This window comes from Bombina bombina, chromosome 1, assembly GCF_027579735.1.
Source record: "Bombina bombina isolate aBomBom1 chromosome 1, aBomBom1.pri, whole genome shotgun sequence".
NCBI lineage: Eukaryota > Metazoa > Chordata > Amphibia > Anura > Bombinatoridae > Bombina > Bombina bombina.
In genome coordinates, this window is record NC_069499.1 from 364,158,540 (window position 1) to 364,176,070 (window position 17,531).

A 17,531-nucleotide genomic window follows, 5' to 3' on the forward strand; every position below is an offset into this window, starting at 1 on the left:
TGCAATCCAATTAATTATAAAAGTAAAAAATCAGGGGAAAGACAGAAATGTTAGTCACATGCATATTGTGACAATATATCAAAGTAAAACTACTAGTGCTTGCGTTCAAATGTTTTACTTCAATACTTTTCACTACATCACCTCCATACAGAAAGAGTTGGTCTAAGATTTAAAAGGGACCGTTAACTGCAATTCCCCCTTCCTTTTAATGTGTTCCCAATGATCAAATTTACCCGCTGAGTGTAAAAAATTGTTTACATATAGTTCCTTTACCTTTATTTTGTCGTTTTAAATATCTGCTTTTTCCTGCTGTATCCCCACCTATACTGAAATTTTCAATACATAAGTACAGGTTATGGGAAGGCTAAATAAACAAGGCAGCTTAGAAGAAATTAGACTCCCAGTGGGGGATGGGACAGAGCCATAATAAAATGTTGACTTTCTATTGTTCTCTCTAAGTATTGGTCTTAATGGGTACATAGAGATAAGATAAGGATGATTTTGTGTGGAAGCTTTGCCCAGATTGGGTTGTGGTTTAAATGACTATTCGATATACTAAAAGGAGCACTTTTTCCTTACATTTTAAACTCTGTAGCTGATATAACTTGTCATTGTAAATACATTAAAGGGGAAATTAATTTTACAGTACACTGTCCCTTTAACACCACTATAAAAATACTAAATAGACTTATCACATTCCAGTTTTACCTCTTCTCCGTCTGTCTCAGGCCGCACAGCATCCTCCAGCTGCAGGGGCAAGCGAGGCTCAGCCACACTGATCACATACAGCTGAAAGGAAACAGAGCACATTTAGCTAAAACAGAAAGGTTTACACTTACAGATTCCGAAAAACAAAAAGTAAAATGCGAGTGTTATTGAGTGCACATGAACCATATATCTTAGAGATACAAGGCAAAAATAAAATTCTCTAAAGCACTACAGCGCATTATGTTTGTATTTACAGGTGTCACTAATCACTTAAAGTGATACTAAATCCAAATTTTTTCATTGATGATTCAGATAGATCATGCAATTTTAAGCAACTTTCTAATTTACTCCTATTATCAAATTATCTTCGTTCTCTTGTTGTCTTTAATTGAAATATCAGTAATGTAAGGTTAGGAGCCGGCCCATTTTTGGTTCAGGACCTGGGTAGCGCTTGCCGATTGGTTTGCTACATTTAGCCACCAATCAGCAAGTGCTACCCAGGTGCTTAACCAAAAATAGGCCGGCTCTTAAGCTTACAGTCCAGCTTTTTCAAATCAAGATAGCATGTGAAAGAGGAAAAATTTATAGTAGGATGATGGTCAGGAGTTTTTTTTTCCTCTTTCTTTTAATATGATTGCATTTGGTGGCAAAACAGTGGCATAAAATATACCAGAATGGGTCTAGATCAATACCTTGGGTTGTATACTAAGCATTCAATCTCCTTGCAGTCAGCCTCAGAGAATCGAGATTTTGATGTTGAAAAGGACCATGTTCCTGCAGATCCCTGCGACAGGGTAACCTCCCTGACATCCCCACCAGATCCGCAAACCACGTCCTCCTTGGCCATGAAGGAGCAATCAGAATGGAGGACGCTCTCTCCTGCTTTATACGCTCCACTACACGAGGAAGAAACGGTAACGGAGGGAATATGTATACTAGACCAAAACCCCAAAGCATCGCCAATGCGTCTATTAGCTCCGCCCGGGGATCCCTTGAACTCGATCACCGGCGTCCCCCATCTGCGACAGATCTCCGCAAACACCTCGGGGTGAAGAGACCATACCCCGGGTGAAAAGTCTGCCTGCTGAGAAAATCCGCCTCCCAGTTGTCCACACCTGGGATGTGGATTGCAGAGAGCGAACAGTTGTGGGTCTCCGCCCACTCCAGTATCCGAGACACCTCCCTCAGTGCCAGGGAGCTTCTCTTGCCTCCCTGGTGGTTGATGTAAGCAACCAAGGTGATATTGTCTGTCTGGAACCTGATAAAGCTAAAGTCTCTCAGACAAGGCCACGCCTCCAGAGCGTTGTAGGTTGCTCGAAGCTCCAGAATATTTATTGGAAGAAGGGACTCTAAGCGAGACCACTTCCCTTATGCCATCCGTCCCCCAAACAGCTCCCCATCCTGCCAGACTCACGTCCGTGGTAACAATCTCCCAGGACGGTCTCAGGAAGGATGTCCCCATGGACAGATGCTCCAGGCGGATCCACCAGGAGAGGGAAATCCGAGTCCGCACATCCATGTGTATTGACTGCGACAGATCCGAATGATCGCCGTTGCACTGTCTCAACATGCACCATTGAAGAGGTCTGAGATGAAACTTGGCGAATGGAATGATGTCCATGCTGGAGACCATGAGCCCAACCATTTCAATGCACTGAGCTACGGACGGTCTTGCTGTAAACTAAAGGGCAAGACAGGTGGACAACATCTTCGCGCGTCGCTTGTCTGTGAGAAAGATCTTCATGGACACTGAGTCTATGATCATGCCCAAAAACTCCACTCTGGTACTGGGAACCAGAGAACTCTTCTCAAAATTGATCCTCCAACCGTGAGATTGAAGTAACTGCAGCAGGAACCTGGTGTGGACCTCTGCCAGATGTGATGAAGGCGCCTTAACAAGAATATCGTCCAGATAGGGCGCCACCACCATGCCCTGGGATCTGGCCACTGCTAGAAGGGCCACCAGGACTTTGGTAAAGACCCTCGAGGCCGTTGCCAGACCAAAGGGAAGAGCCACAAACTGGAAATGCTGATCCAGAAAGGCAAATCTGAGGAACCTGAAATGGTCACTGTGAATCGGAACATGAAGGTAGGCATCGTTCAAATCTATAGGAGGTCATTAGCTGCCCCTCTAGGACTAGGGGAAGAATGGATCTGATCGTTTCCATTTTGAACAATGGAACTGACAGAAACTTGTTTAAACATTTGAGTTCCAGAATCGGGTGGACCGTGCCCTCCTTCTTTGGGACCAGGAACAGATTGGCGTAACAACCTAGACCCCGCTCTGCCTGGGGTACTGGTACGATAACCCCTAGAGCGGAGAGATCCCGCACACAACCCACAAAGCCCTCTCTTTTTGTCCTTGAAGACATGTTTGACAGAAGGAATCTGCCCCTGGGCGGAGAGGACTAGAACCCTATCCTGTAGCCTTAGTCAACCACCTCCAGAACCCACTGGTCCTGAACATCCTGCAAACAGGCGTCTAAGAACAGAGACAATCTACCCCCCACTCGGTCCGCAGACCAAGTCTCGGCAGGCTTCTTGTGCTGCTTAGACTTGTTCCAAGCTAGAGCAGGCTTACAGGCACCCTTGGATTGGACCGCTTTCGCGGTGGGCTGAGCGCATTGGCCTTATCTCTGTGAAAGGGACGAAAATTAGCACTCTTAGGCGTCTCCTTCTTATCCTGGGGAAGGAAGGCACCCTTGCCTCCTGTAACCATGGATATGATAGAGTCCAGACCTGGACCGAACAGGATCTTGCCCTTGAAAGGCAGAGACAACAGCCTCGTCTTAGAGGTCATGTCCGCCGACCAGGATTTTAGCCACAGAGCTCTGCGTGCTAGAACTGAAAACCTGACACCTTGGCATTCAGGCAGATAATCTGCATATTAGCGTCATGAATGAAATAATTGGCCACCTTTAGGGCCTTAATCTTTTCCTGCACCTCTCCGAAAGAGGGTTCACCCTAAATCATATCTAATAATGCATCGCACCAATATGACGCAACCGCAGCTACCGCCGCTGCCGGTTGAAAAACAAACCCTGTGTGCTGAAACATCTTTCGCAACATGTTTTCTAGCTTCTTATCCAAAGACTCCTTGAACGAAGAACTATACTCTAAAGGAATCGTTGTGCGCTTAGCGAGCGTTGAGATGGCCCCATCCACCTTGGGAATGGTCCCCCACAACTCTAGCTGGGCTTCCGGGATGGGGAAAAGCTTTTTAAATTGAGAAGGGGAAAAGAAAGAATCTAATCGCTCCCACTCATTCTTAATAATGTTCGCCATCTTGACAGGAACCGGGAAGGTCTGGGGAACCACCCTGTCCTCGTAAACCTTATCCAACTTAGGAATAGAGGGCTCCTCTGGTAGTTTGGGTTCAGGAACCTCTAAGGTAGCCAGCACTTGCTTTAACAAAAAATGCAAGTTCTCCATTTTAAACCGAAAACCGGGCTCCTCCGCTGCCAGAGGTTTAGATGGCGCGGACTCCGACCCGAAAGGGCCTCTTCGGACGTGTCGGATTGGGCTGCGTCATCGTACCACCCCTCTGGAGCGTCCGACAGACACAACTCCTGGGTCGGGCCGCTATTAAAAGCTCTACGCTTGCTCTTAGCAGAACGCGGAAAAGAATGGATCACCTTAACGACTGCTGTTTCAAGCTGGTCCCCAAAGTCCGGCGGCCACGCAATTTCCCTCGAAGGGGTAACAGGGGGACGCTGCATGTGGTATAGGAGACACCAATGGGGAACGCACCTCACGGGACGGAGACCCCTCAGAGGTGGACGGCTCAGTAGTGCTAGACATTCTCTTATGTTTGGAAGTCGTAGCCTTCTCAAGGCATGTGGAACACAGTTGCGCAGGCTGGTCTACCAAAACCTCAAAATAAACACAGGTATAAGACTTAGATAAAGAGGAAGTACCCTCTAACACATCTTAGAAAAAAAGACTAGAACAGGCATCTTTATAACCACCAATGGCCGAGGCACTCACCACCTCCTATGAACCGGACTCAGAAACCGCTTAGTCTCCTCTGACGCAGATCAGACCGGAAGTGAAGAAGTCCCACCCGGTCACAAGGATGACTACGCAGGACCACGCCTGCCGATGAAAAAACGCACCAAAAAAAGAGCGAGCAAAAATCCCGGAAGAGAACCTGTAAGTTCCAAAAAAATACCAGAGCAGCGTCCTTGCACATAATGCAGCAATCACATAAATTTATCATGTACAGTACATACCCCCCCCCCCGCTCAATAATCCCCTCATAGGAATATTGCCCCTTGATTCTATAAAAATAAAGGCGCCACACTGTGGCCCTGCTTCTGTGTTATCATTATGTAAAAATGAAACGATCTTATCAGAATCTACGCCGTGGAACAGGAACACGGCCCTTCAAGTGTGACAAGTAGTAGCTCGCTCTTGACATGGTCTTGAGAGAAGAAAGCAATCTGCGAAACTCGTCAACGCAGATTGCTAAAGGAGCCGTTAATATGAGTCGGCATAGTGTTGCAAAGGGAAGCTCCCCCTGCATCTCCAGACTCTAACGTTCACCCAGGCCCTCATGTTGAGAAGCTTAAAGGGCTAATTAAACTCCTGTCCCATAGCGAAGGGTAGACCCCCTCATAAGACCTCCGATATTCCGGCACCTCTCTGCCACCTCCTGTGACGAAAGGCAAAGGATGACTGGGGGATGAGGGGAGTGGGGGAGGTATTTAAGCCTTTGGCTGGGGTGTCTTTGCCTCCTCCTGGTGGCCAGGTTCTTAATTCCCACTAGTAATGAATGAAGCCATGGACTCTCCCTCCCCTTTATATGGAAATGATCCTCCAGCATTGCGATATTCTTGGTGAAAATCTAAAAAATAAAATGTATGCTTACCTGATAAATGTCTTTATTTCCGGACATGGAGAGTCCACAACGTCATTCCAAATTCTAGTGGGATATTCAACTCCTGACCAGCAGGAGGCGGCAAAGAGCACCCCAGCAAAGCTGTTAAGTTAAATGCCTTACCCATAACCCCCAGTAATTCAGCCGAAGGAAATAGAAAAGGAAGAAAAACATAATTTATGTAAGAACTTACCTGATAAATTCATTTCTTTCATATTTGCAAGAGTCCATGAGCTAGTGACGTATGGAATATACAATCCTACCAGGAGGGGCAAAGTTTCCTAAACCTCAAAATGCCTATAAATACACCCCTCACCACACCCACAATTCAGTTTAACTAATAGCCAAGTAGTGGGCTGATAAAGAAAGGAGTAAAAAGAACCAACAAAGGAATCTGGAAATAATTGTGCTTTATACAAAAAAAAAATCATAACCACCAAAAGAAAAGGGTGGGCCTCATGGACTCTCGCCAATATGAAAGAAATGAATTTATCAGGTAAGTTCTTACATAAATTATGTTTTCTTTCATGTAATTGGCAAGAGTCCATGAGCTAGTGACGTATGGGATATCAAATACCCAAGATGTGGAACTCCACGCAAGAGTCACTAGAGAGGAAGGGATAAAAATAAACAGCCATATGCTGAAAAATTAATCCACAACCCAAAATATAAGTTATTCTCATGAAGAAAAGAAAAACTTAAAACATCAGCAGAATAATCAAACTGAAATAGCTGCCTGAAGAATTTTTCTACCAAAAACTGCTTCTGAAGAAGCAAATACATAAAAACGGTAGAATTTAGTAGATGTATGCAAAGAGGACCAAGTTGCCGCTTTGCAAATCTGATCAACTGAAGCTTCATTCTTAAAAGCCCACGAAGTGGAGACTGATCTAGTAGAATGAGCTGTAATTCTCTGAGGCGGGGCCTGACCCGACTATAAATAAGCTTGATGAATCAAAAGCTTTAACCAAGAGGCCAAGGAAATAGCAGAAGCCTTCTGACCTTTCCTAGAACCAGAGAATATAACAAATAGACTAGAAGTCTTTCTGAAATCTTAAGTAGCTTCAACATAATATCTCAAAGCTCTCACCACATCCAAAGAATGTAAGGATTTTTCCAAAGAATTCTTAGGATTAGGACACAAGGAAGGGACAACAATTTCTCTATTAATGTTGTTAGAATTCACAACCTTGGGTAAGAACTTAAATGAAGTCTGCAAAACCGCCTTATCCTGATGAAAAATCAGAAAAGGAGATTCACAAGAAAGAGCAGAAAGCTCAGAAACTTTTCTAGCAGAAGAGATGGCCAAAAGGAACAACACTTTCCAAGAAAGTAGTTTAATGTCCAAAGAATGCATAGGCTCAAATGGAGGAGCCTTTAACGCCCTCAAAACCAAATTAAGACTCCAAGGAGGAGAAATTTAATTAATGACAGGCTTAATACGAACTAAAGCCTGAACAAAACAGTGAATATCAGGAAGAGTAGCAATCTTTCTGTGAAATAAAACAGAAAGAGCAGAGATGTATCCCTTCAAAGGACTTGCAGACAAACCTTTATCCAAACCATCCTGAAGAAACTGTAAAATTCTAGGAATTCTAAAAGAATGCCAAGACAATTTATGAGAAGAACACCATGAAATGTAAGAGAATAACTTATATTTTGGGTTGTGGATTAATTTTTCAGCATATGGCTGTTTATTTTTATCCCTCCCTCTCTAGTGACTCTTGCATGGAGTTCCACATCTTGGGTATTTGATATCCCATACGTCACTAGCTCATGGACTCTTGCCAATTACATGAAAGAAAACATAATTTATGTAAGAACTTACCTGATACATTCATTTCTTTCATATTGGCAAGAGTCCATGAGGCCCACCCTTTTCTTATGGTGGTTATGATTTTTTGGAATAAAGCACAATTATTTCCAGATTCCTTTGTTGATGCTTTTTACTCCTTTCTTTATCACCCCACTACTTGGCTATTCGTTAAACTGAATTGTGGGTGTGGTGAAGGGTGTATTTATAGGCATTTTGAGGTTTAAGAAACTTTGCCCCTCCTGGTAGGATTGTATATCCCAAACGTCATTAGCTCATGGACTCTTGCAAATTACATGAAAGAAAATGCTAATTGCACACACCACCTATAAACATTACTACAGTCCATTAAAGAAATGTAATCACTAAACCACAAATATAGAAATTTTGCTTGATCCTGCACATTTTGTTTTAAGATAACAAAATCAGGAGATTAACAAAAACAGAATTTATGCTTACCTGATAAATTACTTTCTCCAACGGTGTGTCCGGTCCACGGCGTCATCCTTACTTGTGGGATATCTCTTCCCCAACAGGAAATGGCAAAGAGTCCCAGCAAAGCTGGCCATATAGTCCCTCCTAGGCTCCGCCCACCCCAGTCATTCGACCGACTGACAGGAGGAAAAATATAGGAGAAACCATATGGTACTGTGGTGACTGTAGTTAGAGAAAATAATTCATCAGACCTGATTAAAAAACCAGGGCGGGCCGTGAACCGGACACACCGTTGGAGAAAGTAATTTATCAGGTAAGCATAAATTCTGTTTTCTCCAACATTGGTGTGTCCGGTCCACGGCGTCATCCTTACTTGTGGGAACCAATACCAAAGCTTTAGGACACGGATGAAGGGAGGGAGCAAATCAGGTTACCTAAACGGAAGGCACCACGGCTTGCAAAACCTTTCTCCCAAAAATAGCCTCCGAAGAAGCAAAAGTATCAAATTTGTAAAATTTGGCAAAAGTGTGCAGTGAAGACCAAGTCGCTGCCTTACATATCTGGTCAACAGAAGCCTCGTTCTTGAAGGCCCATGTGGAAGCCACGGCCCTAGTGGAGTGAGCTGTGATTCTTTCAGGAGGCTGCCGTCCGGCAGTCTCATAAGCCAATCGGATGATGCTTTTAAGCCAAAAGGAAAGAGAGGTAGAAGTCGCTTTTTGACCTCTCCTTTTACCAGAATAAACAACAAATAAATAAGATGTTTGTCTGAAATCTTTTGTAGCCTCTAAATAGAATTTTAGAGCACGGACTACGTCCAAATTGTGCAACAAACGTTCCTTCTTTGAAACTGGATTCGGACACAAGGAAGGTACAACTATCTCCTGGTTAATATTTTTGTTAGAAACAACCTTTGGAAGAAAACCAGGCTTAGTACGCAAAACCACCTTATCTGCATGGAACACCAGATAGGGCGGAGAACACTGCAGAGCAGATAACTCAGAAACTCTTCTAGCAGAAGAAATAGCAACCAAAAACAAAACTTTCCAAGATAGTAACTTAATATCTATGGAATGTAAAGGTTCAAACGGAACCCCTTGAAGAACTGAAAGAACTAGATTTAGACTCCAGGGAGGAGTCAAAGGTCTGTAAACAGGCTTGATCCTAACCAGAGCCTGAACAAATGCTTGAACATCTGGCACAGCTGCCAGTCTTTTGTGTAGTAAGACAGATAAAGCAGAGATCTGTCCCTTTAGAGAACTTGCAGATAATCCTTTCTCCAAACCTTCTTGTAGAAAGGAGAGAATCCTAGGAATTTTTATCTTATTCCATGGGAATCCTTTGGATTCACACCAACAGATATATCTTTTCCATATCTTATGGTAAATCTTTCTAGTTACCGGTTTTCTGGCCTGAACCAGAGTATCTATCACGGAATCTGAAAACCCACGCTTCGATAGTGCATCTACTAGAGTCGCCTTGGGATCCCTGGATCTGGACCCGTAGCAAGGAACCTTGAAGTTCTGACGAGACGCCATCAGATCCATGTCTGGAATGCCCCATAATTGAGTTATTTGGGCAAAGATCTCCGGGTGGAGTTACCACTCCCCCGGATGGAATGTCTGACGACTCAGATAATCCGCCTCCCAGTTTTCCACACCTGGGATGTGGATCGCAGACAGGTGGCAGGAGTGATCCTCTGCCCATTGAATTATTTTGGTCACTTCTTTCATCGCCAGGGAACTCCTTGTTCCCCCCTGATGATTGATATACGCAACGGTCGTCATGTTGTCTGATTGGAATCTTATGAATCTGGCCTTTGCTAGTTGAGGCCAAGTCCTGAGAGCATTGAATATCGCTCTCAGTTCCAGAATGTTTATCGGGAGAAGAGACTCTTCCCGAGACCATAGACCCTGAGCTTTCAGGGATTCCCAGACCGCGCCCCAGCCCACTAGACTGGCGTCGGTCGTGACAATGACCCACTCTGGTCTGCGGAAGCTCATTCCCCGGGATAGATTGTCCAGGGTCAGCCACCAACGGAGTGAATCTCTGGTCTTCTGATCTACTTGAATCATTGGAGACAAGTCTGTATAGTCCCCATTCCACTGTTTAAGCATGCACAGTTGTAATGGTCTTAGATGAATTCGTGCAAAAGGAACTATGTCCATTGCTGCAACCATCAACCCTACTACTTCCATGCACTGCGCTATGGAAGGACGAGGAACAGAATGAAGAACTTGACAAGTGCTTAGAAGTTTTGACTTTCTGACCTCTGTCAGAAAAATCCTCATTTCTAAGGAATCTATTATTGTTCCCAAGAAGGGAACTCTTGTCGACGGAGACAGAGAACTTTTTTCTATGTTCACCTTCCATCCGTGTGATCTGAGAAAGGCCAGAACGATGTCTGTATGAGCCTTTGCTTTTGACAGAGACGACGCTTGTATTAGAATGTCGTCCAAGTAAGGTACTACTGCAATGCCCCTCGGTCTTAGAACCGCTAGAAGTGACCCTAGTACCTTTGTGAAAATCCTTGGAGCAGTGGCTAACCCGAATGGGAGGGCCACAAACTGGTAATGCTTGTCCAGAAAGGCGAACCTTAGGAACTGATGATGTTCTTTGTGGATAGGAATATGTAGGTACGCATCCTTTAGATCCACAGTAGTCATATATTGACTTTCCTGGATAGTGGGTAGAATCGTTCGAATGGTTTCCATCTTGAACGATGGTACCCTGAGAAATTTGTTTAGGATCTTCAAATCCAAAATTGGTCTGAAAGTTCCCTCTTTTTTGGGAACTACGAACAGATTGGAATAAAATCCCATTCCTTGTTCCTTTATTGGAACTGGGTGTATCACTCCCATCTTTAACAGGTCTTCTACACAATGTAAGAACGCCTGTCTCTTTATTTGGTTTGAGGATAAGTGAGACATGTGGAACCTTCCCCTTGGGGGTAGTTCCCTGAATTCCAGGAGATAACCCTGAGAAACTATTTCTAGCGCCAAGGGATCCTGAACATCTCTTGCCCAAGCCTGAGCAAAGAGAGAGAGTCTGCCCCCCACTAGATCCGGTCCCGGATCGGGGGCTACTCCTTCATGCTGTTTTGTTAGCAGCGGCAGGCTTCTTGGCCTGCTTACCCTTGTTCCAGCCTTGCATCGGTTTCCAGGCTGGTTTGGGTTGTGAGGCATTACCCTCTTGCTTAGAGGATGCAGAATTAGAGGCCGGTCCGTTCCTGAAATTGCGAAAGGAACAAAAATTAGACTTATTCTTGGCCTTGAAAGGCCTATCTTGTGGAAGGGTGTGGCCCTTTCCCCAGTGATGTCTGAAATAATCTCTTTCAATTCTGGTCCAAATAGAGTTTTACCTTTGAAAGGGATGTTAAGCAATTTTGTCTTGGATGACACATCCGCTGACCAAGACTTTAGCCAAAGCGCTCTGCGCGCCACGATAGCAAACCCTGAATTTTTCGCCGCTAATCTAGCTAATTGCAAAGCGGCATCTAAAATAAAAGAGTTAGCCAACTTAAGTGTGTGAACTCTGTCCATAACCTCCTCATATGGAGTCTCTCTACTAAGCGAGTTTTCTAGTTCCTCAAACCAGAACCACGCTGCTGTAGTGACAGGAACAATGCACGAAATGGGTTGTAGAAGGTAACCTTGCTGTACAAAAATCTTTTTAAGCAAACCCTCCAATTTTTTATCCATAGGATCTTTGAAAGCACAACTATCCTCGATAGGAATAGTAGTGCGTTTGTTTAGAGTAGAAACTGCCCCCTCGACTTTAGGGACTGTCTGCCATAAGTCCTTTCTGGGGTCGACCATAGGAAATAATTTCTTAAATATAGGGGGGGGAACAAAAGGTATGCCGGGCTTTTCCCACTCCTTATTCACTATGTCCGCCACCCGCTTGGGTATAGGAAAAGCGTCAGGGTGCACTGGAACCTCTAGGAACTTGTCCATCTTGCATAATTTCTCTGGAATGACCAGGTTGTCACAATCATCCAGAGTAGATAACACCTCCTTAAGCAGTGCGCGGAGATGTTCTAATTTAAATTTAAATGTCACAACATCAGGTTCAGCTTGTTGAGAAATTTTTCCTGAATCTGAAATTTCCCCATCTGACAAAACCTCCCTCATGGCCCCTTCAGATTGGTGTGAGGGTATGACAGAACAATTATCATCAGCGCCCTCCTGCTCTTCAGTGTTTAAAACAGAGCAATCGCGCTTTCTCTGATAAGTAGGCATTTTGGATAAAATATTTGCTATGGAGTTATACATTACAGCCGTTAATTGTTGCATGGTAATAAGCATTGGCGCGCTAGATGTACTAGGGGCCTCCTGTGTGGGCAAAACTGGTGTAGACACAGTAGGAGATGATGTAGTATCATGTTTACTCCCCTCATCTGAGGAATCATCTTGGGCAATTTCATTATCTGTGGCAGTACTGTCCTTACTTTGTTTGGACGCTATGGCACAATTATCACACAAATTTAAATGGAGAGACAAATTGGCTTTCATACATATAGAACATAGCTTATCCGAAGGCACAGACATGTTAAACAGGCTTAAACTTGTCAATAAAGCACAAAAAACAGAATTTATGTTTACCTGATAAATTACTTTCTCCAACGGTGTGTCCGGTCCACGGCGTCATCCTTACTTGTGGGATATTCTCTTCCCCAACAGGAAATGGCAAAGAGCCCAGCAAAGCTGGTCACATGATCCCTCCTAGGCTCCGCCTACCCCAGTCATTCGACCGACGTTAAGGAGGAATATTTGCATAGGAGAAACCATATGATACCGTGGTGACTGTAGTTAAAGAAAATAAATTATCAGACCTGATTAAAAAACCAGGGCGGGCCATGGACCGGACACACCGTTGGAGAAAGTAATTTATCAGGTAAACATAAATTCTGTTTTCTCCAACATAGGTGTGTCCGGTCCACGGCGTCATCCTTACTTGTGGGAACCAATACCAAAGCTTTAGGACACGGATGAAGGGAGGGAGCAAATCAGGTCACCTAAATGGAAGGCACCACGGCTTGCAAAACCTTTCTCCCAAAAACAGCCTCAGAAGAAGCAAAAGTATCAAACTTGTAAAATTTGGTAAAAGTGTGCAGTGAAGACCAAGTCGCTGCCCTACATATCTGATCAACAGAAGCCTCGTTCTTGAAGGCCCATGTGGAAGCCACAGCCCTAGTGGAATGAGCTGTGATTCTTTCAGGAGGCTGCCGTCCGGCAGTCTCGTAAGCCAATCTGATGATGCTTTTAATCCAAAAAGAGAGAGAGGTAGAAGTTGCTTTTTGACCTCTCCTTTTACCAGAATAAACAACAAACAAGGAAGATGTTTGTCTAAAATCCTTTGTAGCATCTAAATAGAATTTTAGAGCGCGAACAACATCCAAATTGTGCAACAAACGTTCCTTCTTCGAAACTGGTTTCGGACACAAAGAAGGCACGACTATCTCCTGGTTAATGTTTTTGTTAGAAACAACTTTTGGAAGAAAACCAGGTTTAGTACGTAAAACCACCTTATCTGCATGGAACACCAGATAAGGAGGAGAACACTGCAGAGCAGATAATTCTGAAACTCTTCTAGCAGAAGAAATTGCAACCAAAAACAAAACTTTCCAAGATAATAACTTAATATCAACGGAATGTAAGGGTTCAAACGGAACCCCCTGAAGAACTGAAAGAACTAAGTTGAGACTCCAAGGAGGAGTCAAAGGTTTGTAAACAGGCTTGATTCTAACCAGAGCCTGAACAAAGGCTTGAACATCTGGCACAGCTGCCAGCTTTTTGTGAAGTAACACAGACAAGGCAGAAATCTGTCCCTTCAAGGAACTTGCAGATAATCCTTTCTCCAATCCTTCTTGGAGAAAGGATAGAATCTTAGGAATCTTTACCTTGTCCCAGGGGAATCCTTTAGATTCACACCAACAGATATATTTTTTCCATATTTTGTGGTAAATTTTTCTAGTTACAGGCTTTCTGGCCTGAACAAGAGTATCAATAACAGAATCTGAGAACCCTCGTTTTGATAAAATCAAGCGTTCAATCTCCAGGCAGTCAGCTGGAGTGAGACCAGATTCGGATGTTCGAACGGACCTTGAACAAGAAGGTCTCGTCTCAAAGGTAGCTTCCATGGTGGAGCCGATGACATATTCACCAGATCTGCATACCAAGTCCTGCGTGGCCACGCAGGAGCTATCAAGATCACCGACGCCCTCTCCTGATGGATCCTGGCTACCAGCCTGGGGATGAGAGGAAACGGCGGGAATACATAAGCTAGTTTGAAGGTCCAAGGTGCTACTAGTGCATCTACTAGAGTCGCCTTGGGATCCCTGGATCTGGACCCGTAGCAAGGAACCTTGAAGTTCTGACGAGAGGCCATCAGATCCATGTCTGGAATGCCCCACAGTTGAGTGATTTGGGCAAAGATTTCCGGATGGAGTTCCCACTCCCCCGGATGCAATGTCTGACGACTCAGAAAATCCGCTTCCCAATTTTCCACTCCTGGGATGTGGATTGCAGACAGGTGGCAGGAGCGAGTCTCCGCCCATTGAATGATTTTGGTCACTTCTTCCATCGCCAGGGAACTCCTTGTTCCCCCCTGATGGTTGATGTACGCAACAGTCGTCATGTTGTCTGATTGAAACCGTATGAACTTGGCCTTCGCTAGTTGAGGCCAAGCCTTGAGAGCATTGAATATCGCTCTCAGTTCCAGAATATTTATCGGTAGAAGAGATTCTTCCCGAGATCAAAGACCCTGAGCTTTCAGGGATCCCCAGACCGCGCCCCAGCCCATCAGACTGGCGTCGGTCGTGACAATGACCCACTCTGGTCTGCGGAAGGTCATCCCTTGTGACAGGTTGTCCAGGGACAGCCACCAACGGAGTGAGTCTCTGGTCCTCTGATTTACTTGTATCTTCGGAGACAAGTCTGTATAGTCCCCATTCCACTGACTGAGCATGCACAGTTGTAATGGTCTTAGATGAATGCGCGCAAAAGGAACTATGTCCATTGCCGCTACCATCAAACCTATTACTTCCATGCACTGCGCTATGGAAGGAAGAGGAACGGAATGAAGTGTCCGACAAAAGTTTAGAAGATTTGTTTTTCTGGCCTCTGTCAGAAAAATACTCATTTCTAAGGAGTCTATTATTGTTCCCAAGAAGGGAACCCTTGTCGACGGAGATAGAGAACTCTTTTCCACGTTCACTTTCCATCCGTGAGATCTGAGAAAGGCCAGGACTATGTCCGTGTGAGCCTTTGCTTGAGGAAGGGACGACGCTTGAATCAGAATGTCGTCCAAGTAAGGTACTACTGCAATGCCCCTTGGTCTTAGCACCGCTAGAAGGGACCCTAGTACCTTTGTGAAAATCCTTGGAGCAGTGGCTAATCCGAAAGGAAGCGCCACGAACTGGTAATGCTTGTCCAGGAATGCGAACCTTAGGAACCGATGATGTTCCTTGTGGATAGGAATATGTAGATACGCATCCTTTAAATCCACCGTGGTCATGAATTGACCTTCCTGGATGGAAGGAAGAATTGTTCGAATGGTTTCCATCTTGAACGATGGAACCTTGAGAAACTTGTTTAAGATCTTGAGATCTAAGATTGGTCTGAACGTTCCCTCTTTTTTGGGAACTATGAACAGATTGGAGTAGAACCCCATCCCTTGTTCTCCTAATGGAACAGGATGAATCACTCCCATTTTTAGCAGGTCTTCTACACAATGCAAGAATGCCTGTCTTTTTATGTGGTCTGAAGACAATTGAGACCTGTGGAACCTCCCCCTTGGGGGAAGCCCCTTGAATTCCAGAAGATAACCTTGGGAGACTATTTCTAGTGCCCAAGGATCCAGAACATCTCTTGCCCAAGCCTGAGCGAAGAGAGAGAGTCTGCCCCCCACCAGATCCGGTCCCGGATCGGGGGCCAACATTTCATGCTGTCTTGGTAGCAGTGGCAGGTTTCTTGGCCTGCTTTCCCTTGTTCCAGCCTTGCATTGGTCTCCAGGCTGGCTTGGCTTGAGAAGTATTACCCTCTTGTTTAGAGGACGTAGCACTTGGGGCTGGTCCGTTTCTACGAAAGGGACGAAAATTAGGTTTATTTTTGGCCTTGAAAGACCTATCCTGAGGAAGGGCGTGGCCCTTACCCCCAGTGATATCAGAGATAATCTCTTTCAAGTCAGGGCCAAACAGCGTTTTCCCCTTGAAAGGAATGTTAAGTAGTTTGTTCTTGGAAGACGCATCCGCTGACCAAGATTTCAACCAAAGCGCTCTGCGCGCCACAATAGCAAACCCCGAATTTTTCGCCGCTAACCTAGCCAATTGCAAAGTGGCGTCTAGGGTGAAAGAATTAGCCAATTTGAGAGCACGGATTCTGTCCATAATCTCCTCATAAGGAGGAGAATCACTATCGATCGCCTTAACTAGTTCATCGAACCAGAAACACGCGGCTGTAGTGACAGGGACAATGCATGAAATTGGTTGTAGAAGGTAACCTTGCTGAACAAACATCTTTTTAAGCAAACCTTCTAATTTTTTATCCATAGGATCTTTGAAAGCACAACTATCTTCTATGGGTATAGTGGTGCGTTTGTTTAAAGTAGAAACCGCTCCCTCGACCTTAGGGACTGTCTGCCATAAGTCCTTTCTGGGGTCGACCATAGGAAACAATTTTTTAAATATGGGGGGAGGGACGAAAGGTATACCGGGCCTTTCCCATTCTTTATTTACAATGTCCGCCACCCGCTTGGGTATAGGAAAAGCTTCTGGGAGCCCCGGGACCTCTAGGAACTTGTCCATTTTACATAGTTTCTCTGGGATGATCAAATTCTCACAATCATCCAGAGTGGATAATACCTCCTTAAGCAGAGCGCGGAGATGTTCCAACTTAAATTTAAATGTAATCACATCGGGTTCAGCTTGTTGAGAAATTTTCCCTGAATCTGAAATTTCTCCCTCAGACAAAACCTCCCTGGCCCCCTCAGACTGGTGTAGGGGCATTTCAGAACCATTATCATCAGCGTCCTCATGCTCTTCAGTATCTAAAACAGAGCAGTCGCGCTTACGCTGATAAGTGGGCATTTTGGCTAAAATGTTTTTGATAGAATTATCCATTACAGCCGTTAATTGTTGCATAGTAAGGAGTATTGGCGCGCTAGATGTACTAGGGGCCTCCTGAGTGGGCAAGACTCGTGTAGACGAAGGAGGGAATGATGCAGTACCATGCTTACTCCCCTCACTTGAGGAATCATCTTGGGCATCATTTTCAGTGTCACATAAATCACATTTATTTAAATGAGAAGGAACCCTGGCTTCCCCACATTCAGAACACAGTCTATCTGGTAGTTCAGACATGTTAAACAGGCATAAACTTGATAAAGTACAAAAAACGTTTTAAAATAAAACCGTTACTGTCACTTTAAATTTTAAACTGAACACACTTTATTACTGCAATCGCGAAAAAGTATGAAGGAATTGTTCAAAATTCACCAAAATTTCACCACAGTGTCTTAAAGCCTTAAAAGTATTGCACACCAAATTTGGAAGCTTTAACCCTTAAAATAACGGAACCGGAGCCGTTTTTAACTTTAACCCCTTTACAGTCCCTGGTATCTGCTTTGCTGAGACCCAACCAAGCCCAAAGGGGAATACGATACCAAATGATGCCTTCAGAAAGTCTTTTCTATGTATCA

At 44.5% G+C, this 17,531-nt stretch overlaps 1 protein-coding gene across 1 annotated transcript in view; it reads right to left on the reverse strand.

The window, feature by feature from the left end:
• The window catches only part of DARS1 (aspartyl-tRNA synthetase 1), a 436,414-nt gene that overhangs the window by 192,099 nt on the left and 226,784 nt on the right, over positions 1-17,531 (reverse strand). The window contains exon 8 of the mRNA XM_053698254.1: positions 709-789. Coding sequence (XP_053554229.1) covers positions 709-789 — 81 coding nt within the window. The remainder of the gene's footprint in view (positions 1-708; positions 790-17,531) is intronic.